This window comes from Podarcis erhardii (genome assembly GCF_964252035.2).
Source record: "Podarcis erhardii genome assembly, chromosome: 4".
NCBI lineage: Eukaryota > Metazoa > Chordata > Lepidosauria > Squamata > Lacertidae > Podarcis > Podarcis erhardii.
In genome coordinates this window covers 22377029-22404405 of record NC_138508.1, presented here as the reverse complement: position 1 = coordinate 22404405, position 27377 = coordinate 22377029, and the positions used below count along the sequence as shown (strand labels likewise).

Genomic DNA, 27377 nt, shown 5'->3' with positions numbered 1-27377 from the left:
ATTTAATTAATGTGCGGATGCCTGATGATCGTCTTCCAAAGCAACTACTCTATTCCGAACTTAAAAATGGAAATCGCAATGGTGATGGTCAACAAAAGAGGTTTAAAGACTGTCTCAAGGCAAATCTAAAAAAAAATCTAGTATAAACACTGACAACTGGGAAACACTGGCCTGCGAGTGCTCCAGTTGGAGAACAGCCTTTACCAAAGGTGTCATGGGCTTTGAAGACACTTGAACTCAGGATGCAAGGGAGAAACATGCTAGGAGGAAGGCACGTTTGGCAAATCCACACCGTGATCAACTCCCGCCCAGAAACCAATGTCCCCACTGTGGAAGGACGTGTGGATCCAAAATTGGCCTCCACAGTCACTTATAGACTCATTGTTAAAACTGTGTTTATGGAAGACATTCTTACTCGGCTATTAGTGATCGCCAAAGAAGAAGAAGCATTTAATTGTTTCTCAATGGTAATGCAAGCTGCATGGAAGTAAATGAGAAGAGAAGGGACTACTGCAATAGGCTGGCTAAACACTCTCAAGTGGAAACTACATTTTTTGGTGAAAAAATAGCCAACTTTTCCCCCCAGCTGGGCAAAAAATGTCAGTATATGGAATCATCACCACTGCAGACAGACAGATTGTTGACATCACATGATGTGCCTATCTGTGGGAAAGAAGAATTTCCCAGGACGTTCACAGGCTGGATAAGTCTTTGTGAAGAGTATAACTTGAAACCTTCCGACTGCGCATGTTCAGGAAGTTTGTCTGACTTGCTAGAAGAACTGAACTGAAAGGACGTGTTTTTCTCTAGTGCTGTAATGTCAGAAATAAACATTATGTAAATAGATTTCTGACTTATTTTCTTTCCCCTGCGGAAGCAGGAGGAGGGAGGGGTTGTGCATTTTACCCACGCTTGGGAAAATGTCGCCTATCAAAATCTCCCTGGTCTGTCTGAGATATCAGCCAGAGGAGGTTACCGGTAAGCAAGCTCCGAGGACAGTGAGAGAGGCCAGCCTCTATGGAGGGGGCTTGCAAACCAACAAAAAAAACCCTCTAATGTGTGGGGGAGGGGAGATACACATTTACATTTTCATTGTATTTTTTTCAACAGAGAGCCTTGTGACATCTTAAAGAATAACAAGCTAGAGGCCATTTCATCAGATGCATTTGACAAATTAGGTCTTCCCCCCATGAAATAGTATGCCATTATAAAGTTTTTAAGTCTTCACAGTGCAAATGCTCTTTGCTGTTTATGCTGTCACGAAGTAACACACCTCCCATTCTGATTTTTTTCAAATGCAGAAAAATCCACCACATAATAACTATTTCATCTCCATTTCAAAAATGCATTGAAGATTTCAACGTTTCTAAGATAAGTTCCTGAAGAAAGGTTTACAAAGTGTGCTGTCAGAAATGAGATTCTGAAGCCGTCCTTGGCGTGCCATTGCATACTTCAAAATGGTGCGCTTGTGATTAGCCTTTGAAATTTTGATGAGAAAAGGTGAATTCAGGCTAGGGACTGATTTGGTGTTTTTTGTTTTGTTTTGTTTTGTTTTGTTTTGTTTTGTTTTTTTAAAAAATAACACTGCAAATGTTTTTGGCTTTGCATGAAGGAGTACAATTGTTTATTTGTTTTCCTACTTGATTCCTAATTACTTCAGTTTGATCACAGAACAGATTGCAAGGCAGGAACGACTAAAAATGTCAACAGCTCAATAGGGTCCATAGATATTGTTTCAAAGCTTTCTTATCTGAGCATTTTAGAAGCAAAGAAGAATAAAAAAATGATTCAGCATAGACGTGAGCAGTACATGCAAAGGTGCACAAAGTCATCAGTGCAGCAAATCGTGCTAAGGGAGGGCTACAGTTAACGGGCATTGTTTGTTTAGAAAAGTCGGCATAATATAACACAGCAGATATTAAGCCACAGCTCAAGTTCATATTGTAGATAATTCTGTGATACAGGATGTGATGCAGTTACAGAAACATAAAGGTACCCCTGTCCGTACGGGCCAGTCGTGTCCGACTCTAGGGTTGCGCGCTCATCTCACTTAAGAGCCGGGAGCCAGCGCTGTCCGGAGACACTTCCGGGTCATGTGGCCAGCGTGACGAAGCTGCTCTGGTGAGCCAGCACCAGCGCAGCACACGGAAACGCCGTTTACCTTCCCGCTATAAAGCGGTACCTATTTATCTACTTGCACTTAGGGGTGCTTTCGAACTGCTAGGTGGGCAGGAACTGGGACTGAAAGATGGGATCTCACCCCGCCACGGGGATTCGAACCACCGACCATACGATCGGCAAGTCCTAGGCATTGAGGTTTTACCCACAGCGCCACCCGCGTCCCCTACAGAAACATTAGGAAGCTGCATTTTCCTGCATCAGACCAATGTTCCATTTGGCTCACTATCGTCCACAATCACTGCCAGCAGCTCTCTGGAGATGCAGACAGGGGACACTCCTAGCCTTACCAGGAACCGTCTGCATGCAAGACAGACCCTGTGCCACCGAGCTACAGTCCTGCCTCACTGCTATGTCCTTCAAGCCTTGAATCTCACCCACTGAAATTAATTAGAGTTAGAGGTGCTTACCTGTCTGTTGCTGGATTGTGTGTATATTTATTTCAGGATTATTAACCCTCAGCGCTGAACACTTTCGAACGATCCATCAACAAGATTGTAAACTTCATAATATTAAGTGAGTCTAAGAATCACAAGGGGGTGTGTGTGTGCATGCTTTTAGAAGAGTTTGGATTTGATATCCCACTTTATCACTACCCAAAGGAGTCTCAAAGCAGCTAACAATCTCCTTTCTCTTCCTCCCCCACAACAAACACTCTGTGAGGTGAGTGAGGCTGAGAGACTTCAAAGTAGTGGACTAGCCCAAGGTCACCCAGCAGCTGCATGTGGAGGAGCGGAGACACGAACCTGGTTCACCAGATTACAGGTCTACCACTATACCACACTGGCACAAAAAAAAGCTGCTTTTTATTTTGGAGCCCTTCAAACATATTGCTGTGATTCTGAAGCTAATTTTGGTACCCGCGAAAGCTAAAACCTAATGTATAATCAAAGCCAGTAAGTCCCATTGAGTTCAATGCTGCTCACTTTCAGGGGATAGAACAGCAGCCTACATTAAGAATGTGAAGTCCCCCCCCCCAAAAAAAACCCCACCCAGGATCATCTTCTTTCTAAGGTGCTTAAATGCATCTGGCTGTAAACGAATTGAGCAGAAAGCTGTTACGCTACTTACCCCTGTCTGTGTCATAAAGAAAGACAAACCGGTTCCATTTATAGTGGCCCAGCAAGCTTAGCAGTGCTCCCTGTAAGGAAGGCCTCAGTTGCAGCACAAACTGGCTCTCGCCCTCAGTGGGAAAACTCGGCGTGATGAGGGAGATGTGCAAGGCGCTGCAGAATGAGGTCAAGGTGTGTACTGATCTTTTATCGTACAGTCCAAAAATGGCGAAAACTCCTCTTGAATACTGGGAGCAGACTGGAAGAAAGCAAAACGGGGAAAAGGTGTGATTAAAAAAAACCCCAAACACTTCCTGCTTATTAAGATAGCAAGATCAACATCTCAAGCATGGATTAGGAACGGGCAGCTGACAATATGCAGGAACATTGTCATGCAATTCTTCAGCAGAGCTAGTGGCTGTTGAGACTTCCACAAAATGGTAGTATGAAATACATGATCCCTATGTCTACATCCTTTGAGGACAAAAGCCATAGTAGGTCCGTGTTAGAACATATGCTTTATAGACCAAAGATTCCAGGTTCGACCCCAGACACCTCCAGAGCTAGGAAACACGCTGTGTGTCAATGGTCAAATCTTTATTACGGACAGCATACGGTAAAAGCATCTACATACATAAGCAGAGCATGCTAAATAGGTTATAGGGCAAGTATAGAAGTAGGGGGTACACATACAGTCATACCTCGGGTTACAGACGCTAAAGGTTGCGTTTTTTCGGGTTACGGACCACCAAAACCTGGAAGTACTGGAATGGGTTACTTCCAGGTTTCAGCGGTCGCGCATCCGCAGAAGCACTAAATCGCACTTTGCACATGTGCAGAAGCGCCAAATCACAACCCGCGTGTGTGCAGACGCGCAGCTGTGGGTTGTGAACGTGCATCCCGCACGGATCACGTTCGCAACCCGAGAGTCCACTGTACTCATTCTCTTGACTACGATAGGCCAGGATATGATAAAAACACATAAGGCACAAAAATCCAGCAACAATTTTTTTTAAAGATGCAAACCTTCAGTTTTAGACCTGTTGTGGGGCACATACTATATCATTGAGGTATATCAATCACAGCAGCACAATATCTGGCAACTGGTGTGTCCTGCAAAGTTGTGTATTGTTGGCAGAACACTGCTGTGGGAAGCTCTGGAGAGGTGCTTGCCAGTGTAGACAATACAGTGGTACCTCGGGTTACATACGCTTCAGGTTACGCACTCTGCTAACCCAGAAATAGTACCTCAGGTTAAGAACTTTGCTTCAGGATAAGAACAGAAATTGGGCTCCGGCAGTGCGGCAGCAGCAGGAGGCCCCATTAGCTAAAGTGATGCTTCAGGTTAAGAACAGTTTCAGGTTAAGAACAGACCTCCAGAACAAATTACCGTATTTTTTGCTCTATAAGACTCACTTTTTCCCTCCTAAAAAGTAAGGGGAAATGTGTGTGCGTCTTATGGAGCGAGTGCAGGCTGCGCTGCTATCCCAGAAGCCAGAACAGCAAGAGGGATCACTGCTTTCACTGCGCAGCAATCCCTCTTGTTGTTCTGGATTCTGAAATTCAGAATATATTTTTTCTTGTTTTCCTCCTCCAAAAACTAGGTGCGTCTTATGGTCTGGTGCATCTTATAGAGCGAAAAATACGGTAAGTACTTAACCCAAGGTACCACTGTACTAAGCTTGACTGGGAGCTCCCATCAGCTATTTAAATGATAAACGCACATGCTGCTTCACCTCTGCTAGATAGCTGCTCTGCTAGCGAGGAATATAACGTAGCCAAAGTAGATATAACCAGATGTGAGGAGAGATAAATAAGCTGCTGCGAAAAATAACAATAAAGTGGAACTTTGTTTCCCGTGTTTCAAGAACATTCAGTTTATTAAAAAAAACCTTTAAGCACAGGCTCAACGGCACACATGGGAGGTCTCAGTACAGATGCAAAGTTAAGAATGCTTAGTGTTTACGGGAACTAATGCCCTGATAGGTACCTCATAAAATGTCATCTATGGATCCCCTGTTTCTTTCCACCAAATCTTTCAAGCCTCAGCAGTCCAAGATATCCATAAACCACAGCAATATCACTCACATAATTCTAACTTCCAGAACTTTGAGACAATGACTTACACGTTCACTTAAATGTACTCTCCAAGGAACAGCGGAAAATGCCTGCTTAGTGTTACTAGATCATATGCCAAATTGGAAGGTTGCAGCTTTGTTTGCATAAGTGCCAACTAAAGAGCACATTGCAACTCAAAAGGCATTCTTGTTATATATTTTAATTAATTATTAGGTTTGCATTCCATGAATAATTCTTGAGAATTATCTCTAAAGGCTGTTTCAACCCAGGATAAGTTTTTGAGATAATAGCTGAAGCTTGCAAAGCATTTTTATGTAAACTAAATGGGAAGGGAAAATTAAATTAGCTGTAAATTAGCTTTACTGAAGTATATATATATTTTTTCTTTTACAATAAATTTGAATATCATAATGGCACAATTTGCAAATCATCTTAACAGACACTGCTGCTGACAGCACACAACAATAATTTGAAAGATCTTCACTGGAAATAAAAAAGAATAGGAAAACCAGGACTTTGAAGGATTGGGTAATCCTGATAATGGTGCAATCTCTATTATCCTCTACGCGGCAAAGTTCATCCTTGTCTTAATTATAAGAAACTAAGGCAGATTAACACTACTTATAAAGCTGGTACTACTTGACTAACATCCCCCCCCCACTCTCCTGTAATTCAAAACATGCTCAATTTAAAAACTATTTATCAACTTATTTCTCAAACATGATAAGAAGGAAAGGATTGTTAGCAGCTGCTGGAAACTAAAATACAATTTTCCAATGCATCAGTGTTTTGCTAACAGATTTTTAACAGCTGTCAGAAAACCGAGGAAGCAATGTGTGAATGGAAAGATAAAATGAGTGGCAAAATATAAGTGATATTCCCTTAAAAGTGAAAGTTGAAACCAATCCATGTGACTGTGTTGATGCATTGGTGACTGTAAGCAGAGACCAGAGCTGCACCTTCACTCTGAAAATCACAGCAGAACTGACTTGGAGTAACCATGAACCCTGCCATCCACCGATGATGTCACGTGATGATACAGGGACATCACAGATAGGCTTTCAGGTGCAGCTTCAGGAGAGAACCAGGTTCAGCAGTGAGCCAGAACAGCTGAGGGGTAGTGGCAGTGTGGGAGCAGAGGCTGGAGGTGGTGCAGGAGCAGCAGTTGTAGGCAGAGCAGAGATACAGGCAGAGAGTATGAAGGAGGAAGATGGGAAGTAAGAGGAGGCATGGCTTGGAGGCAGTGAAAGGAGGAGATGGAAGAAACGAGGGAATGGATAAAGGACAAGGCAACTGAGCCAGAGTTGGCTTAGAGGAAACAGAGGAGGAGGAGGAGAAGAAGAGTTTGGATTTGATATGCCGCCTTTCACTCCCCTTCAAACACTCTGTCAGGTGAGTGGGGTTGAGAGACTTCAAAGAAGTGTGACTGGCCCAAGGTCACCCAGCAGCTGCATGTGGAAGAGCAGAGACGCAAACCCGGTTCCCCAGATTACGAGACTACCGCTCTTAACCACTACACCACACTGGCTCTCAGAAGGAGGAGAGAAGATTAGAAGAAGTCCAGAACAAGAAGCCTTGGGGAGAGCTTGGATGAATGGAGGCTGTAGCAGCCAGCAAATGGAGGTGAGCCCCCAAAGATTGTAATCTAGGAAGCAGGGAGAGAAATTTCTCCCTGGGGAAATACAGCTACAAAGCAGTCTAGAGACCCCTACATGGCAGCAGGAAAGGTGCAATGGATAGGTCTTAGAATCTGCATGGCTTCCGTAGAGGACACTCCACTGACTTAGCGCATAAAGAGGATCATTGAGAATCTGAAAAGGGGTTTATGAGCCGAAGTAGCAGCAGATTTCAAGAGAGAGCATTCCTTACCACCTTCCATGTATACAGTCAGGTTGCCTCTTATCATCTTCTGTGTGGTTATGTTGCTCACATAGATGAGTATATGGAGAAATTATATGGAGTATTATGAGGAAGGTTTTAATGATCCTGCAAGTCGAGCTTTCTGGCATGGAGTCCAGTCTTTTGGCATGATTCCATACATGACTGCAGAAGCAGTGACCTGTGATCTTGACAGAGGTTTTGTTACAGTTTGGCTGAATGAGCGCCATTAGAGATGCAACTAGAAGGATAGAAATTATTGCAATTTCCAGCAGTTCTGCTCTCCATCGGTGAGAGATGGAGAGGCAGCTAGAAGAGACCCAGCCAATTCTATGCTCCAAATCACTTACAGCCCATAAGTATTGCCTTCCTTGGGAACCAATATTTCTCCCAAAGGCCTGCATTTCATGAGACTCCCCCCTGCTCAAATTCCCAGCCCTATGCTACCCACTGCCAAACCACACAAACATATCAGGCTGACAATCTAGCTGCATGATTCTCCCTTTCAATGTGAGTAGTCTTCGGCTCAGCTAAGCCCATGCTGCAAGGGAAATGAGTCCACACCTTTCTGGAAGAGCTGCAGTTCAATGTCAGAGCCAACCTAGGAATGACACTAGACAACAGCTGGTGGTGGGATGCTAAGAAGTGCCTCTCCATCACCACACATGATCGTGTTTGGTGCCATGTCTAGGTTGGCTCTAACATTGAGCTACAGTTCCTCCAGAAAGGAGGCAAGACTGTATAGTGGGAGGTAGTTAGTGTTAGAATTCCTGCTCCATGATTGCAGTCATGGGATTTGTCTTTCACATGACGTGGTATGTTTTGACTCCACAGAGTGGGAAGTGACAGAAACAGGATGTTTGTGTTACTGTGTTCTGTGAAGTGGGACAATTGTCCTTTGTTCTTTTTCTCTTTGCTGTCTGATGCTAGAGAGAGAGGGAGCCATGTTGCAGTGCTCCGTGTGTGTTTATATGTAAATAAAGTAGATTAGCCAAAATGCTGAGTTGCTGAGGTCTGTCACGCAAGGTGAACAAACTCTGCAGATCCCTAAGTGTGCTGGTGCCAGTTGGCATTGGTCGCTGTGATGTTCGGGCTGAAGAAAGCTTATGAAGCTCCCGAATGCTCGACCAGGAGGGAGGGAACATGCCAGTTGGGCATGTGTCTCTGCCAGGGTCCTACTCAAGTGTAGGCTGAACTCCTGACAATTAGGTCTTAAGTCATTCAGGGCTTATAAGTTATATGCCTCCAGCAAGCTGCCCCACTTCATTGCCCAAAAGCCAAATTTTGCAATAGCTGAAGCTTTCCCATCATTAATAGGAGCAACCTCATGTAGAATGCATTACAGAAATCCAAGAACATATCATAAGAACATAAGAAAAGCCTGCTGGATCAGGTGAGTGGCCCATCTAGTCCAGCACCCTGTTTTCACGGTGGCCAGCCAGATGCCTGCGGGAAACCTGGATGAAGGACCTGAACACTCTTCCTACCTGCCATTTCCAGCAACTGGTATTCAGAAGCATGCTGCCTCTAACCCTGGAGGCAAAGTATATCATGGCTAGTAGCCACTGAATGCCCTGCCCACTATGGACTTGTCTAATCTTCTTCCCAAACCATCCAAGTTGGTGGCCAGCACTTCCTCTTGTGGAAGCGAATTCCTTAGTTTCTTTTTTTTTATAGAATATTTATTAAAGTTTTCAAAAATAATACAATGTAAAAATAATACAATGTAAAATAAAAAGGAAAAAGTAACAAAAATACAAAAATAAAAACAATTAAAAACACATAGAATTTCCATTACTTATTTTCTTTTAACTTATTTTCCAGACCTCCTCATACCTCCCTTTTTTGTATTCCAATTCAGATTGTTAGTTCAGCAAATCCTCACCATTAGTTTTTACTTTTTTTTTTTTCATATTCTCTTAAGCATTAAGGCTGGAAACCACTTAATTTCTGTCCAACATCATTCTAACATTCATTAATTTTACAGTATTTCTGTAAATAGTCTTTAAATTACTTCCAATCTTATTCCGCCGACTCTTTTCCCTGGTCTCGGATTCTGCCAGTCATTTCTGCCAGTCCCATATAGTCCATCACCTTCATCTGCCATTCTTCCAGAGTGGGTAGATCTTGTGTCTTCCAATATTTTGCAATAAGTATTCTTGATGCTGTTGTGGCATACATAAAAAAAGTTCTGTCCTTCTTTGGCACCAATTGGCCGACCATGCCCAGGAGAAAGGCCTCTGGTTTCTTCGGGAAGGTATATTTAAATACCTTTTTCATTTCATTATAGATCATTTCCCAGAAAGCCTTGATCCTTGGGCACGTCCGCCAAAGGTGAAAGAATGTTCCTTCAATCTCTTTACATTTCCAATATTTGTTATCGGGCAAATGATAAATTTTTGGAAGCTTGACTGGGGTCATGTACCACCTGTATATCATTTTCATAATATTTTCTCTTAGGGCATTACATGCCGTAAATTTCATACCTGTGGTCCACAACTATTCCCAGTCAGCAAACATAATATTATGTCCAACATCTTGTGCCCATTTAATCATAACAGACTTCACCGTTTCATCCTGAGTGTTCCATTTCAACAGCAAGTTATACATCTTTGACAAAATCTTAGTTTTGGGTTCTAACAATTCTGTTTCTAATTTTGATTTTTCCACCTGGAAGCCAATTTTCTTGTCCAATTTGTATGCCTCCATTATCTGATAGTAATGAAGCCAATCTCGCACTTTGTTTTTTAGTTTCTCAAAACTCTGCAATTTCAGTTTATCTCCCTCTTGTTCCAAAATTTCTGTGAATTCCATAGTTTCAACGATGCATGTGTAAAACAAACACTTTCTTTGGTACGTATTGGATTTTCTGACATTCAGCTTCGTTGGATACCTCCAACCTTTAGTGTTATGAGAGAGCTCCAGCAAGAATTACTGTGACCATCCTATCCAGGAAAAACCACCACTAGTGGACCCTCTAAGGCAGGGGTCAGCAAACTTTTTCAGCAGGAGGCCAGTCCACTGTCCCTCAGATCTTGTGGGGGGCCGGACTATATTTTTTGGGGGGAAATGAACAAATTCCCATGCCCCACAAATAACTCAGAGATGCATTTTAAATAAAAGCACACATTCTACTCATGTAACCCAGAGATGCATTTTAAATAAAAGGACACATTCTACTCATGTAAAAACACACTGATTCCTGGACCATCTGTGGGCCAGATTTAGAAGGTGATTGGGCCAGATCTGGCCCCCGGGCCTTAGTTTGCCAACCCATGTCCTAAGGTACCCTGCGCCACTAAAGATTTAAGTGATTTGCTTGCATCCTGTTCCTTAACTGCAAACTTCTAGGAAATTCAAATTACTTGTGAGAACAACTCAATAATCATGTATGTCATGTAAGATTTATGGGAAACCTGACACAACCAGGTTTCTTCCATAGTTTTCTTAGTCTTAACCAGAAGGAGCTTTAAAAGAGATAAATATGTATCCACTGTCCTCCCTAACTCAAGCAGTAATGTGCTGCTACTGATTAGAACAACAGCATTTCTGTATACAATCAGTTTCCCAGAAATAAATCTCACAACCGCCTTATAAAATTTAGTCTCACATTTATTTAAATGAAAAAGGAAGTGGGCATAAGCTTCTCCCGCTTTTTAAGTAGCAAATACTTTGATTGCCCAATTTTACACCATCAGTATTCCACTTTCTTCTTTATCTTGAAAAGAAAGAAAACAGGCTCATTTATAAAGCTAGTATTTCTTTCCTCTCAAGAAAGTACTTCTAATTTAAAAATGGGAGGGTTGTTATTAACTCAACTGTCTGTTCTAGTAAAAATAGTATTTTAAACATAGTAACTCTTTGGAAACTAATCATATGTACCTCTTTCCCCTCCAGCCACTTCAAACAAAAATACTATTAATTTTCAGGAAGGGAGGAAAGAATAACCTCAGCACTTTCTCTTTGTATTTATGAATTTTGTCAGCAAAGCTTTCACCAAGTGGGATTCAGCTAAAGCGAGTAGAAATACTTTCAACTGTAGACTGGGCAGCCAGACAGGTAAGGAAAAGAAAGGCTAAAATGTTTGTGGGATTCTACATGCAGCTGTGCAAGGTGCAATTAAGGATGTTCACCTACACAACCCAGAAAATTCTGACAGGAAATGAGAAGGGATACAGCTCTGCCTGTACAAGTGTGTCTGCCCAACAACACACCCAAGAGAACATCATCAGCTCACACCAACATGTAAAGGCCTCTCTGTACAAGTGTGGATTGGGTGTTCTTTTACTTCTTGGTTAGCACAGTTGCAAAAAAAGTCATCCTCATATAGGGAGCACCCTAATCCACAAAACAGAGATGATAGAGGGATAGGGACTTCTAGGGGGTCACTTTGTGCAGTGAAGATCACTGCCATGATGTCGTCGCATAGACACATGGAAAGATGAGGAACAGGCTGCAAGTTCAGAGCTCAGAATAAAATAAAATGAAAATGAAACCACCCAGAATGAAAAACAATATAAACTAAATCACATGCTGGATGGAAAACAAATTGTCTAGAGCAGCATTTAAACGTCTACAGCCTCCACGACAGCCTCTTACGAAAGGATTGTCTGACGCCACAAAATTCTCTCAAATGAATTGTGAAATTGTGCTTTCCCGCACCACAGTCTGACATAATATTTGAAAATGAATGTAATGGGAGCTGTTGTTTACACAATCCCTCCATCCATGTCCCTCTTCCCACCCACCCACCCTAAAAACCTTACATTAGAAGCATAGAAGAGGAGACATGACTCTCCTATCCTATGGCTTCAGTAGAAAAGCTAAAGCTACAAGGAACACGGCAGTTTCAGAAAGGAAAGCAGATCTTCATGATACAGTGTCCTTAGGCTGCTCAGTTCACAGCTACAGGATTCCCTCCTTGTGGAAGGACACATACACATGCAAGTATTCTTTTTTTTTTTTATAAATATTTATTGAAGATTTTTTTTTAATTGCCATACAAATAAAAAACAGAATAACATATATCATAACATATTTTCTTAACTTCTTTGGACTCCCTCACATCTCCCGCTCCTGCGTTCCTAATTTATAAATATCCAACCAGCAATTTATCCCCTTATTTCCATTCTTATTGTTTATTTTTCCAATGTTATATCTCTAATTTTAGATATCATTTATTCAAATCTGAAAAATTTAAATTTAGCCTAATAATTATCCAAAATTTGTCTTTTCTTAAATTTAACTTATCTTCATATTTCACCTCAACTAGCTTAATGGTGCCAAATTATTTATGATCTAGCATCCTTCTTAACATTCATACAATTTGCAATGTTTCTGTAGGTAGGTCTTGAATTTCTTCCAGTATTCTTCTACCGTCTCCTCTCCCAGGTCTCGGATTCTGCCTGTCATCTCAGCCAGTTCCATGTAGTCTATCAGTTGCATCTGCCATTCTTCCAGTGTGGGTAAATCTTGAGTTTTCCAATGCTTAGCAACGAGTATCCTTGCTGCTGTTGTTGCATACATAAAAAATGTTCGGTCCATCTTTAACACCCTCTGGTCGACAATACCCAGAAGGAAGGCCTCTGGTTTCTTAGGGAAGGTATACTTAAATACCTTTTTCAGCTCATTATATATCATTTCCCAGAAAACCTTCACTCTAGGGCAGGTCCACCAGAGGTGAAAGAAAGTTCCTTCGTTTTCTTTACATTTCCAACACTTATTATCAGACAAATGGTATATTTTTGCAAGTTTGACTGGGGTCATGTACCATCTATATATCATTTTCATAACATTTTCTTTCAAAGCATTACATGCAAGTATTCTACAAGGCATTTCAGTGGTTCAGACAAAGGACATTCTGCTTCAAGAATTACACTGCAGAAGAATACAATGGGTTTCATTCAAAGCTGCTGTTACATGCACAACAGGCTTCTGCTTGCAGAACAGAATTTCCTCTTCCTCTGACCTGCAGAATCTGGCTGTACACCCTCAGCAACCCTCTCTCCATGGGGTACAGGGGCCCCTTTGGAAGAGATCAGGGAGGAAAGTATGGGGAGAGAAGGAGAAATCCCTTTCTGCTCCTGCAGCCTTGCGTAGAACCCAGCACACAGTTTTCCATGTTCCTGGCACCGTTTTCTATCTTTGGTTTGCAACACACAAGGTTACATATTGCAATTGCATATTTCAACTTGGTAAAATGATGGTTTTAACAAATAAGAAGCATGTTTTTGACTAAGAAGTGCGTCATTACATGTTAACTAAAGGGTGCTTTGGTCAAGTCTCTCAACCATTTAAGCAGCTGAAGGAACAACTGTATTTATGTTGTCCTACCATAAATATAACATGCACATGTTCTAAAAGATACATTTTTGTGTCTTTCCAAACAGGGCTTCAGCTTAAGGCACCTTTGGTTGTGCAGACATTAGCATCTCATGAGCTTGACGGAAACTGTCAGCTACGAATCCATCCTGTTGGCCTTTTCCCAGCAGTCTTGTGCTACTTTGGATGTATCTGAAGAAGTGTGCATGCACACGAAAGCTCATACCAAGAACTGACTTAGTTGGTCTTTAAGGTGCTACTGGAAGGAATTTGTTTTGTTTTGACTACTTTGGATGGTGATTGACAAACTAGCCCCACACTAATTCACAGTCTGCTCACCAAGTTATGGATTCAATGTTGTAAAATTTGGTCAAATGTCATTTGATTCTGAGATTTCATAATACCTTTTGAATCTAAACTTATGGTACTATGTGGCATAGCTGTCAACTTTACCCTTTTCTTGCGAGGAATCCTATTCAGAATAAGGGAATTTCCCTTAAAAAAAGGGAAACATTGACAGCTATGCTATGCGGTGGTCCAATGACTTCTAAACTCTTTTCTTCTTTGTATTCATAGAATCATAGAGTTGAAAGAGGCTCTTAGAGTCATCTAATCAAACCCCCTGAAATGCAGGAATCTTCAACATCCTTAGAGGTAAAAGCCTGAGCGGCTATGAAGCACAGCTCCTGATGCACATTTTCCAAACAGAGTAAGGAGTGCTCTTTACATAGCAGGAAATGTGAGATGGAGCCAGAAACTGAAGCGAGGGACAGGGCAGGAGTATGAAGAGCAGGTCCCAAAAGATGCTGCTTTTTGAACACGCAAGGGCACAAGGCCAGCATTCCAGAAAGTTCCAGCCTTTCAATGGCACATGGCTGATTCTATCTGTGCCTGAAGAAAGATCCATGATGTGACCACCTACAGTCCTAGGTAGCAGCATACTGGGCTTGGGCTAAGTTTCTGTCTTAGCCCATGAGGCTTACGCCCTGCAGGCCCTGATTCTCAGGTGACTTCCAGAAGGAAAAAAAGGAAAAAAGAGGGGGGCAGGAAGCAAGCTTTGGTACAACTGGAAAGCAACTATCTGAAATAATCTAAAGACATAAAAGCAGACCAGTTTTCTTTTGACAGATGCAGAGCGGTGTTATCATTTTGACAGAGTGAGTAAGGATTTGCTGGCAATAAAAGAGGCAATGCAATTCTGACTTCAGTGGCTAGCATGGTATGGATGTTTTTAGGACTACAGATAAAAGTGACATTCCCAAGGTCAGACGGAACAGCTAGATGCCTGGAGCAATTTTGTGTGACCGGACAGCCTTTTATCAGAATCATGAAAATCCCAGCCTGGTCAGCTTTGTGAAGTAGATTGGCAGTATTAGGGGAACAATTTACCTCTCATCCCCACCTGCGGCTTGCTAATCTTACTCTTTACTTTCTCCTGGTTTCTTTTGTGTAATGCTGAGTTTAAGAATGTGAGCTTCTGACCCACAAAGCTCCTGGGTTCAAATCTCAGTTCAGCTACAAGCATACTTAAACAAGTCACTCTTTCTCATCAGACCCAGGCGACCTTCTGCAATATGAGGCTAACAACACAGGCTGATGTTGCCAGAAAAGGCTTACAGAGATAACGAAGTGCTTTGAGCACTTAGGGAAAAGTGCAAAAGCCAATTGCCATAAGCTACGCTGAAGTTATGGCAAGGCAGGGTAAATCAAACTATAGAACTTGCTCCCCAAGGAGGCAGTGATGACCACCAACTCGAATGGCTTTCAGTTGGTTAGACTGTGGCGCTGATAACACCAAGGTTGCAGGTTTGATCCCCATATGGGATAACTGCATATTCCTGCGTTGCCGAGGGTTGGACTACATGATCCTCAAGGTCCCTTCCATCTATACAATTCTGTGATTTTATTGCAGTGAGAGAAATTCATGGAGGAGTGGGCTATCAATGGTTACCAATGAGAGCCAGTGTGGTGTAGTGGTTAAGAGCAGTAGACTTGTAATCTGGTGAACCGGGTTCTCATCTCCGCTCCTCCACATGCAGCTGCTGGGTGACCTTGGGCTAGTCACACTTCTCTGAAGTCTCTCAGCCTCACAGAGTGTTTGTTGTGGGGGAGGAAGGGAAAGGAGAATGTTAGCTGCTTTGAGACTCCTTCGGGTAGTGTTAAAGCGGGATATCAAATCCAAACTCTTCAAACTCTTCTACTAGCCATGATGGCTACTAGCCAATGCTTCTGAATAACAGTTGCTGGAAACCACAAGATGGGAGTTTGTTCTTGTGCTCATATTCTGCTCACTAGTTTTGCACAGGCATCTGGTTGGCCACTGTGCGAACAGGATGCTGGACAATATGAGCCACTGGCCTGATCCAGCAGGCTATTTTTATGTTCTCTTTTAAGTTTAAATACATATAAACATTAACTATTGCCACTGTATATTGCAAGAAGTGCAATAAAAGGAAACCCATTGACATGTAGCCTAATCTCTTCAGGTAAGGCAGGAGCAAACAATATTTCTTTCTCACAGATGCCTACTTTATTCAAGAAAGATACCTGCAAAACAACAAGCTGAATCAAAGCAAACCATGTGAGGGAAAATCCGCAAACACACTTGAACGGGATTTCCATACCAGCCCTGGGAAAATTGCTTCTTTACTGCAAATGCATTAGCCTTTCAATCTTATGCATGAAACAAAACTTATCAACTAAGCTTTCTAAAACTTTCTTGGCCAATGCCATCTAAAAGAGCATGCTTCATTCTTTTCGGAAAAAGGATCCACATCCAATCAATTCTGCAACGTATATGTTAAGGTCTCCTTTTCTTTCTCACTGTTTGTGTCCTTTTGGCTTTCTCTTTCTCTTATTCCCCCCCCCCCCATTGCTACCCTCTTAAAATAAACTTTTTAAAAATTTCTTGTTATTATCAAAGGTCCTCTTAGATTGGGGTCTGGCTCAGTTGTAAACAACTTGGAGATGGTAGTTAAGAGATATATAAACTGTTAAATTAAATTAAATTAAATTATGAATTACTTCCTACGAAGCATCTCAATGCATTTTCACAATACAATTAAAAATGTATAAGAAACATTTAAATATGCAGACACAATTAAAACAACTGCATATATAAAACCACTTCAAATAAATTCATATACATTAAAAATTATTATAATACCATTCTCCTAACCTAAAAAACCACAGGCTTAGATCTTGAGTTTCTTTCTGTTCACAGAAAGGCTCCTTCCGTTTATGGAAATATTTGTGATCCAGCAGTTAATCATGCTGATGGAAAGTGTGGCACACTTTTACCAAGTCCCTCCGCCTGAAGCCCATCCACACTTTAACTAACAATTTTTCAGGCTAAAGGCATCTGAAGGAGGAAGGGAGAAATTACAGAAAGGTTCCTCCGCACTTTCACTGGCAGGAGAATCTTGTAAGTGTAGCTTTGCTCACAATATGTTCCCACCAGTGGAAATTAACTCAGGATCCAGCCTACTGCAAATTAAATTCAGAGATGACATTTAAGAGTTCAATAAATTAATAATGCAACACTGACTGCTAGACCAAATCCTCTGGAACATACAAGCAAGTCATGATAGGTGATGAGCATTCTCCATTTTAGGTCAGCATATGACCAAAAATGATGGTTGATATTGCCTCTGACTATACGAAGATTTCATTTAATTACCATGGTTAGTTATGATATGGCTAGAGTAGGATGATGTCCTCTACCAATCTGTCCAATTGTTTAAAAAACCACCCGACCAGCAGCCATCTAACAATCTCTTCTATTTTATTTGCCCTTAGCCTGTTTGCTTGGCACTAAAGTCACTTTGCTTTGTTTTGAAAACAAAAAGAGAAACACAGTACATAGGGGGGCTATAAAATATTACTAATTTTATTATTTCTTATCATAGTATAATATTTACCAGACTATCATGATTATCAAAGGGAAGGGGTTGTATCCAACTCATACCCAAAGTAAATGCACTGAAATCAAATGACTAACTTAAGTACATTCATTGCAATGGGTCGAACTCTGAATATTAAGTAGTTGGAGACAACCCCTTATACCAAGTCAAGATTATTAGTCAGTCTAGCTCAGTACTATCTACAATGACTGGCTGCAGTTCTTCAGGGCTTCAGAGTCTTTCCCAGCCTTACCTAGAGTTGTCTGGAATTGAACTTGCAACCTTCTATGTGCAAAGCACAATGACAAACCTAGACAGCATCTTACAAAGTAGAGACATCACCTTGCCAACAAAGGTCCGTATAGTAAAAGCTATGGTTTTCCCAGTAGTGATGTATGGAAGTGAGAGCTGGACCATAAAGAAGGCTGATCGCCGAAGAATTGATGCTTTTGAATTATGGTGCTGGAGGAGACTCTTGAGAGTCCCATGGACTGCAAGAAGATCAAACCTATCCATTCTGAAGGAAATCAGCCCTGAGTGCTCACTGGAAGGACAGATCCTGAAGCTGAGGCTCCAATACTTTGGCCACCTCATGAGAAGAGAAGACTCCCTGGAAAAGACCCTGATGCTGGGAAAGATGGAGGGCACAAGGAGAAGGGGACGACAGAGGACGAGATGGTTGGACAGTGTTACCAACATGAGTTTGACCAAACTGTGGGAGGCAGTGGAAGACAGGAGTGCCTGGCGTGCTCTGGTCCATGGGGTCACGAAGAGTCGGACACGACTAAACGACAAAACAACAACAACATGTGCAGAGCAAAAACATTACCAGTGAGCTACAGCCTTTCCTTTAGCATTTAGTTTCCTTTTACACCATTTTACTGCTTTTTATTTCCCCATCCTTTTGTAAAACCCCGCCTCCTTCATTAGACCAGCTTTTTTTGCTTTTTGCCACTAGCTTTAACTATGATCCAGCTTGCCTGTAGATTCAGTTGCTGCAGCAGGCCATTTCAATTGCATTGTTCTGGCATTTTATACCTTGTGTATTTTCCCAAGGCAATGATACAATCACAGCAAAGGAAATCTTAAGACCTGTAGACTCCACTTACTGTAGACTCATCATATCAAACAGATATCGTGGGAATTGCTGCATGAGAGAGGTGAGAAGTCCAAGGTTTATGAATGCCTGTGTTGTGCTTCTTTCTTTTCCTCAAGTTTTCAAAATTTCCCGATCGCTTTCAAGTTAATACAGTACCATCTCCTACCACTGTGTACTGTTTCCTTTCCACTAGTAGTCATAGAATCATAGAGTTGGAAGGGACCCCAAGGATAATCCAGTCCAACCCCTTGCAGCTGTCCCATGTGGGCTAATGACCTTGGTGTCATTAGCATTATGCTCTAACCGACTTGCCAATCAGAAGGTCAGTGGTTCGAACTCCCGTGATGGTATGAGCTCCGTTGCTCGGTCCCAGCTCCTGCCAACCTAGCAGTTCAAAAGCACGTCAAAGTGCAAGTAGATAAATAGATACTGCTCCAGCGGGAAGGTAAACGGCGTTTCTGTGCACTGCTCTGGTTCGCCAGAAGCGGCTTAGTCATGCTGGCCACATGACCTGGAAGCTGTACGCCGGCTCCCTCGGCCAATAAAGCGAGATGAGCACCGCAACCCCAGAGTCGGCCACAACTAGACCTAATGGTAAGGGGTTACCCAACCAACTGAGCTATCCAGTGCTCAGTTGTTTGATCTTAAGGCTGTCTAAAACAACAAATGCAAGCTGATCCAACATTAGGCCAAGTAGATGTTCCATTGGGAAGTTTACATCTAATCATACGTCTAACATTTTCATTCATCCTATCTTGCAGATGGAGATGAAGCAAGGTTTAGACGAGAGTTTCTTTTCAGGAGGCCAGTGTCGTTTAGTGGTTAGGTGTTGGATTATTACCTGAGAGACCAGCGTTCAACTCACCACCCAGCCATGAACCTCATTAGATGACCCTGGGCCAGTTGTGGAGTCTCGTATTATCCTACCACATGGGGTTGTTGTGAGGATAAAATGGATTGGGAGACAAACGTGTGTGACACCAGTAAATTTATAGTACACAGTACTCCCAAATCTGCTATCTACTTGACCACATTTGGTTCTCAAATATGAACATTTGGACAAAAGGCACCAGGCATTTCCTATAAAAGGAAGGAAGAATGAATGGGGTAAGAAATTACTTCTGATGTCTCTAATTATAAAATCCATTACTCCAAGATGTCACATAGTCATGGAAAGAAGGATAGTGTCATTAACTGCAGATGCTGGGACAGTGTCACGTAGAGAACCTGGCACACCAAAGAAGTAAATAGAGAGGGATTTCTGCACTGCCGTGACCTCTCTCAAATATTACCAATTTGAAAAGGGCTGCCCTCTGCTGCGAGATGCTACTCATTCATTTAGAAGCGACAGCTTCCTTTGAGCACTTAGGCAGGAGCATTAAAGGTATTCCTTAGATGTTCATGAGAGGCAATATGGATGAATACTGAAAGTTCAGAAAACAGTGAGTTCTGAAAGTTTCAGCCGATTTTTTCATGAGGGTGAGCGAACTCTCTACCCTAAATTGGAGGAGAGAAATTGGAGGACATTTCAGACAGATTGCAGGATGGGAGGAAGGCGGTGCCATTTACCATAAAGCTGCCAGGATGTCTTACGTTGTTCCTGGTACCTTCCTCCCCCCCCCCTCTTTTTCCTCTTGTAAACCTCAGAAATGGTGCTTTGCAGCTTCCCCAGCCAGAGTCATTCCTGCAAGGAAGACATAAGACAGTTCCAAGGCTTATCTAGTCCGATGTTCTGCTTCCCACAGTGGTCAACTTGAACAGTGGCGTAGGGTGGGTTGTCAGCACCCAGGGCAATGCAAGTAATTTGTGCCCCCTAACCCGTGGATTTTAGCACTCGAGTCTCTTCCACTAGGTTAGTGTGAGCACGCCCCCCCCAGATGTTGCGCCCGGTGCGGCCGGACCCCCGTGCACCCCCCACGCTACGCCACTGAACTTGAATGCCTATTGGAAGCCCACAAGCAAGAAATGAGGGCACCAGATTTCTCCATGGTCACTAGTGACTTGTAACCTGCTTTCTTCCAGCAAACCCATGAATAAACCCATAGCTCTAGGGGGAAACAGTGGTTAAAGAGAACTGTAATTTCTGCATTATTTTTCTTTCACCATCAATCCTGAGAATGCAAAGAAATAAAAAAACCCGGGGTGGGTTGATTAAATAAGCAAGAGATTTAACATCCTGGATGTAAATAATGTAGGAGTATGTCATTTGTAATAACGCTCAGAGATGCTTTAAATTATTTTTGCCGTAAAGACTGCTTTTTCAAATAAAAATATATATATATCGTAAATTCTGCCTCAGGCATTGCGTAAGGCTAGTAGATTTTTTTGTGGCAGCATTTGCAGTGGGTGGAGGGGGAAAGGATCAGAATTAGTTAGCACAGCTCACAGCTGCAATCGGGAGAGCAAAATTTCACAGAGGCTGCTAGCTCAGATTCAGAGCTGCAATTGCAGCTGTGCTTTTACTACTGCTCCGCTGGGCCTAATGCTAATACTATTTAAATGGCCTGTTAGTTACAGCCATGGCCTCAAGCTACCTCTTATTTCAAACCCTGTTTAATGCTCATGTTTCCTTTAAAATGTTTTATGATCTTAATTTACATATATTAATTTCTAATTCTCAAACAGCCTCCTTGTTAATAGTGGAGCATGCACAGGCACACAAAATGCACACAGAGGCACCCACAATGCATCAGGGCTGAGGCCAAAGAGCTGGTAATTTACATCCCAAACCAAATCAATCAGGCAAAATGGGTAAGTGCAGCCACACTGCTTTGCGTGCAGATTCTCTCTGCAGCATCACACTGGCTGCCCTTAGAATAATGGATTAGTGCTGTTTGTAGGCACACACAGGAAAAACACAAAGCCTCTGCAGTTCTAAGCAGATCTTTCCCATTTTGTTAACCAAGCGATCAAAAAGGCAGCCGTATGACTCGGGCTTAGCCATGCTTACTCCAGAGTAAGCCCCAATGAGCTTAATTGGATGCACCTCCACTTAAGCACATGTAGAATTGTAGCCCTGCATAGGAAAGGAGAGTAGGACTCGTGAACCTGCAAAAAAGGGGCATTTAAATAGGCACAGTTTTTCTGTTATTGGCAAATTATATCACTTTTTAAAAAAGTTATGTACTCAATACAAACAACAGCAGAATAAATGCCCCATTAATCAACGTTCTCAACTCTCAAGTTTTCTAAGCAGCTAACCCTACACAGCAAGCTAATTCTGCCTAACTCACCTCTTCCATACTCTACTAATTACAGGCCTAGTATTATAGCTATAAGAGCAAATCAAAACATTTATAGATTTTAGTGGGTTTTCTAATTGGTACTTGTTATACAAGGGAAGGATCTTCGGCTAGTTCCTGGTGGCAGTGTGATTGTGTTTCTTGCAGTGATGTCAGTATTTATTTATTTTATTAAACAAAGGTAAGGTTGCAGAAGTGCTGAATTCCTTTGGTCACTCCATCTTTCTTTTTTCTTTGATCTAGCTATCTCTTTCTTTCCTGAGCCCTTTTACTGAAGCAACACAGCTATTAGCTACAATGAGAAAACAGGGTGAAAATTGGAAAAATCTACATATACATGGCCTGTTTACCAATCCTGATGCTGAAATTCCTCATGGAGGTTTTCTTTTCAAGTAAGACTTTACTGCTAAGGGAAAGATATGAAATTAACAATTACCGTTGTCACCTCTTTACTCCAGAACAACAACAAAAAGTTTAAATATGTTTTGAATGCCTGAGAACACACACACACACACACACACGTGCCTTCGTTAATTAATTTAAAAGCATCCAACTTTAAAATTGCCGGTTGGCGAACACTGGTGCTGAACAGGGAACAAAAATGTCCAGGTGGTAAAAGCAAACACTATCAGGCCCACTTCAAACCTGGCTAAAAGAAAACCCTCTCTGGCAATTAAATGATGCAGATCATAATTACAAATTAACTCCTTTCAGTCAACTCTTGCCAGCGATCAGCATGTCCTATATACTGTAATCTGCCCCCCCTCCAAGCCAGCCATGTTTAAACATCAGAAATGCTTTGTAACCAAAAAATAAAATAAAATAAATATTAACCTGATAAATTGGGCAGCTACTGAATATGGCATATTCCCCCTCCCACTTCAAGGTGGTGCTATGCAGAGCTATATTAGCTGTCCTTAGCATAATTAATGTGCTTTGCCAGGAATGTGGATGTAGCTTAACTATAACACCACACATCTTTCCGCCACTGGACTGGAAGTGAACAGAAGGTGAGGGTTTGCCCATTCATTCACCTATACGAAGCTGCCTTATGCGGTGTCCATGTAGCTCAGTATTGTCTACTCTAGGGGTGGGGAACCAGCTGTTGCTAAGCTACAGCTCCCATCATTTCTGCCCAGCCTTTCTGGAGCTGAAGGGAGTTGGGATCCAGTAACATCTAAAGGGCTACAAACCTTGGTCTATGCTGACATACATGGACTCTTCAATGTTCTTCCAAGCCCTGTTATCAAATCTCCTTCTGAACTAGAGACACTTGTGATTTAATCTCAGACATTATGCTTGCAAACCATGTGATCTTCCACTGAGCTATGACCTCTTCTTCATCATCCACCTATTTAAAAATACAAGATTGCTAGACATACATCCTGTACTTCCTCTAGTCTGAAAAATAGGGAACTACCTCTTAAGCTTCAAGATCACTACTGAACATAGAGTTTATTCTACGATAGGTAAACAGCAAAGAATTCAAAAGCTGACAGCATTTTTTCATGTATCTATTGGGTTTCTATCCCACCTTCTTCCAAGGTGTACAGAGTTCTCGCATTTTATTCTCAAAAGAACCCTGTGATACCTCTAGATCATGTGTGTGAGAGGGAGAGACTCAGACAAGACCACCTAGTTAGCTTCATTGCTAATTATGGCTATAATTAGCCAGGTCTCCCCAATCCTAAATTCAACTGCAAAATACTAGTTATCATATCTTGATGCTTTAACTGGGCCTGGATACTACATAATACATACTGATTAAGAGATCTTGTCATAAACATCTTGGCTTGGAAATAAGGGCTACTTACTTTCTCTTGCTATAAATTTAGTCAGAAGAGTTTCATATTCTATTCCTGTAATCCACAATTAGTCACCTAGAAGTAATGCGACTTCCAGTTAGCAGTCTTTCTTCACTGGTTTGGACTGCTATCCTGCAATGTCTCTCATTCTGGAATTTTATTTCCTTTTTGGGTACAGGGCTCCAAAAGTGGTACAGTGGTAGAAATTCAGTATGTGGAGCTTTTCTCATCACTGTGCCCCTACGCCAAGAAAGCTACAACCTGTTTTTCCACAGATCATCCAACTCTACTGAAAGCTACCTTGTTTCTTTTTGTTTTACAGCTTCCTCATCATTGCATGATGTTATTTTTAATCCTCACAAAGATTCCAGAAACATTAGGATGAGTGTACTTGTATCCAGGGAATTACACACAAATCTACCTCAAACAGTCTAATCTTTAACTGTGTCTCAGCAGTTCTCCATGAATAATACTAATACTTCTGGGAGGAAGGACATCTGAATGTGAAACATGTGAGGGGCAGTAGAGTGTCATCAAGAAGAACCAGGGACAAGAAAAGACATGGCGAAACCAAAAACTAACCGACACACCTTGCAGAGCTGAAGCAGAGCTGCAAACAACCCCTGACTGAAAAAGTCGCAGGCAGTAAACATCAGGAAACCATGTACCAGAGGTTAAGATACCACAATACATGCAGGAGCGATCCATTTGCATCTTAAGAGTGAAAAATATTGTATAAAAAGAGCCTTTGCCATTTCAACCAGCAGCCAGCTGAGTGACCCATAAAACAGCGAGTGTGGGGTCTGTCCTAGGGCAGTTTTCCATAACCTGGTTTCCTCCAGATGTTTTGGATTACAACATCCTCCAGGTGTTTTTGAGTACACAACCAGTCCCAGCCAATGGTCATGGATGATGGGAATGGTAGTCCAAAACATATGAAGGACACCAGGTTGAGGAAGGCTGGTTTAGAACATAGGAGAGCCATGCTTAAAGCCCCACTCAGCCATGAAGTGATCACTGGGTGATCTGGGTATTCAGAGGTATACTATTTCTATACACACAGGTTTCAGGTAGCCAGCATGGCTAATAACTGTTCCAAGGCTGTACCATGGACTCATGCGTGCAGCCAGCAATCATGTATGTTCATATACACACTTCTGAGAGGTTTAGGATCTTTTGTTGGAGTTATGACGTGCACAATGGAAGTGTGTTAGATCTCCACCCACCGAATGGTAAGGTGATTTGAAGGCAGGCAGCAGACAGGGATGCCTAGGTCCAGATAATGGCTCACCATCACAAGACTTTCACCGTTTTGCTAAGGAAACAGGATAGCCAGTTTTAACTATTTTGCACTATTCTGGAAGGAATTGTGGAAATTGTAGAAATCACTTAGTTCACAGAACAGCACTCTGTAGGATTCAGCACACTTCTGTTTCACTTTAAGTTCAAGTCTGCTTCTCCACCCTTCTTGTCTAGTTTATGCCCACGTTGCTGTAAGACTTTCAGAATAGTTAGGGAATCTTTTACTCTTTAATCAAGATGTCTCTGTATTGTAGAATTTGCTACCTGCTTAAATTGTAACTTTGCTGTCTGAAGCAGCATGCATGGATCGACAGATTGATAGTTATTCTGCCACTTCTATTTCATATAATAAACCAAGCTTTCTTTATTCCTTTGTGTGAGAGCTTCTTGTTGGCATAAGGTTAACGGTTAGCACACATCTATAGCAAGTGTGATGCTTTTTTGAAACTACATGCAGCAGTTATGTTGGTGTCAACCCAAAGTCAGCCGTAAACTGACAAAGGGACATCACTATCTAATTCAACTCTCACCCTCTCCCCTTGCTTGGCCTGGTTAAGCACCAGGCCACAGTAAGCAAAAGGAAAAAGCTACCTTGAAGAATTGAAGAACTTAACTATAAAGGAAGCACTTTTTTTTGCTTTGGGAGCACCTATATGTTATTTACCATGTTAGCCAAAAATGCACAAATGAAGATGGGTGATTTCATTGCATCAGCCAATCTACATTCCACCACATTTTCAAGGCTAGCAGGAAGCAGCTGCAAGTCCCACATAGGGTCACCTGCATCTCTGTGTCCATACTTGGCCTATTGAACTTGATGCCATGTACTGTAAACACAGGATGCGGGTAGCACTGTGGGTTAAACCACAGAGCCTAGGACTTGCCGATCAGAAGGTCGGCGGTTCAAATCCCTGCAACGGGGTGAGCTCCCGTTGCTCGGTCCCTGCTCCTGCCAACCTAGCAGTTCGAAACCATGTCAAAGTGCAAGTAGATAAATACCGCGTTTCTGTGTGCTGCTCTGGTTTGCCAGAAGTGGCTTAGTCATGCTGGCCACATGACCCAGAAGCTGTACGCCGGCTCCCTCGGCCAATAAAGCGAGATGAGCGTCACATGCCCAGAGTCGGCCACGACTGGACTTAATGGTCAGGGATCCCTTTACCTTTACCTTTATTGTAAACACAATGGAGGGCCTAATTGCTTGCTATCCAGAATGGAAGTGCTGAGCAACCATTTTAAAAATGGAATCACTTTGAGTGCAGGCGCAAGTAAAACTGTCTGAATAAACAATTCCGTTCCCATAATAGCTAAGGGGCGAAATTCCAGGCCCTGCTGTATGCAGCTGGTTCCCCTTGGAAGGATGCACTTTATGCAAATCTCAGAGAAGATCCAGATAATTCCTGATGCTTCAGCACCAGTAATTAGCACCATAAGAACAATACACCGTGGGCAAGTGCTGTGTTGCTTGTTTTCTAGACAGAAACAATGGAACAAGGTCAAGGTTTACATTGGTGCTTTCAATCTCTCATCCCTAAGTTTTTATCCAATGGTTAACTTATCTTAGGAAATGGCTCTTGTTCATTGCACATTTCTGTAACAACTGAATGGGAAAACAGCATGGTAATGATATTATTTTATCTTTTTTTTTAATATATAAATATTTATTAAGGTTTTTAAATATAAATGCACACATAATAAACAATCTTACTTCTATTACAACAATTTCATCACTTCTTTGGACTCCCTCACGTCTCCCGCTCCCATTTACATCGTTAAAATTTTTTTCCAAACAAATTATCAACTTGTTTACAATCTCATGTCCACTCATTCAAATATAATCTGGCACTTCTTCCAAAAAATTTTTATATTTTCTTTAGTCTCACTTATCATCAAATTTAAATCTAGTTTAGTGGTGGCTAGTTTTTTATAATCTAGCATCCTTCTTAACATTCAACCAAATTACAATGTTTTTGTAGATACATCTTGAATTTCTCCCAGTCTTCCTCCATCTTCTCTTCTCCCAGATCACGGATTCTGCCGGTCATCTCGGCCAGTTGCATATAGTCCATCAGCTGCATCTGCCACTCTTCCAGTGTGGGTAGATCTTGAGTTTTCCAGTTTTTTGCAATGAGAATCCTTGCTGCCGTTGTTGCATACATAAAAAATGTTCGATCCTTCTTTAACACCTTCTGGCCGACAATACCCAGAAGGAAGGCCTCTGGTTTCTTTGTGAAGGTATACTTAAATACCTTTTCCAGCTCATTATATATCATTTCCCAGAAGACCTTCACCTTAGGGCATGTCCACCAGAGGTGAAAGAATGTTCCTTCATTTTCTCTGCATTTCCAACATTTATTATCAGACGAATGGTATATTTTGGCAAGTTTAACTGGGGTCATGTACCATCTATATATCATTTTCATTACATTTTCCTTCAGAGCATTACATGCGGTGAAGTTCAGCCCAGTGGTCCACAACCTTTCCCAGTCCTCAAACATAATGTTATGCCCAATGTCCTGTGC

The 27377-nt window shown here is 41.9% G+C and overlaps 1 protein-coding gene across 6 annotated transcripts in view; it reads right to left on the bottom strand.

Annotated features, from left to right (window-relative positions):
- Positions 1-27377, bottom strand: part of GRIA4 (glutamate ionotropic receptor AMPA type subunit 4) — a 221508-nt gene that overhangs the window by 122318 nt on the left and 71813 nt on the right. For all 6 annotated transcript variants that reach the window (XR_014156141.1, XM_081860209.1, XM_081860210.1 and 3 more), the window contains exon 3: positions 3250-3489. Coding sequence is in view for 5 of the 6 variants with exons in the window: in XM_081860209.1 (XP_081716335.1) it covers positions 3250-3489 (240 nt within the window). In the remaining variant the exon portion in view is untranslated. The remainder of the gene's footprint in view (positions 1-3249; positions 3490-27377) is intronic.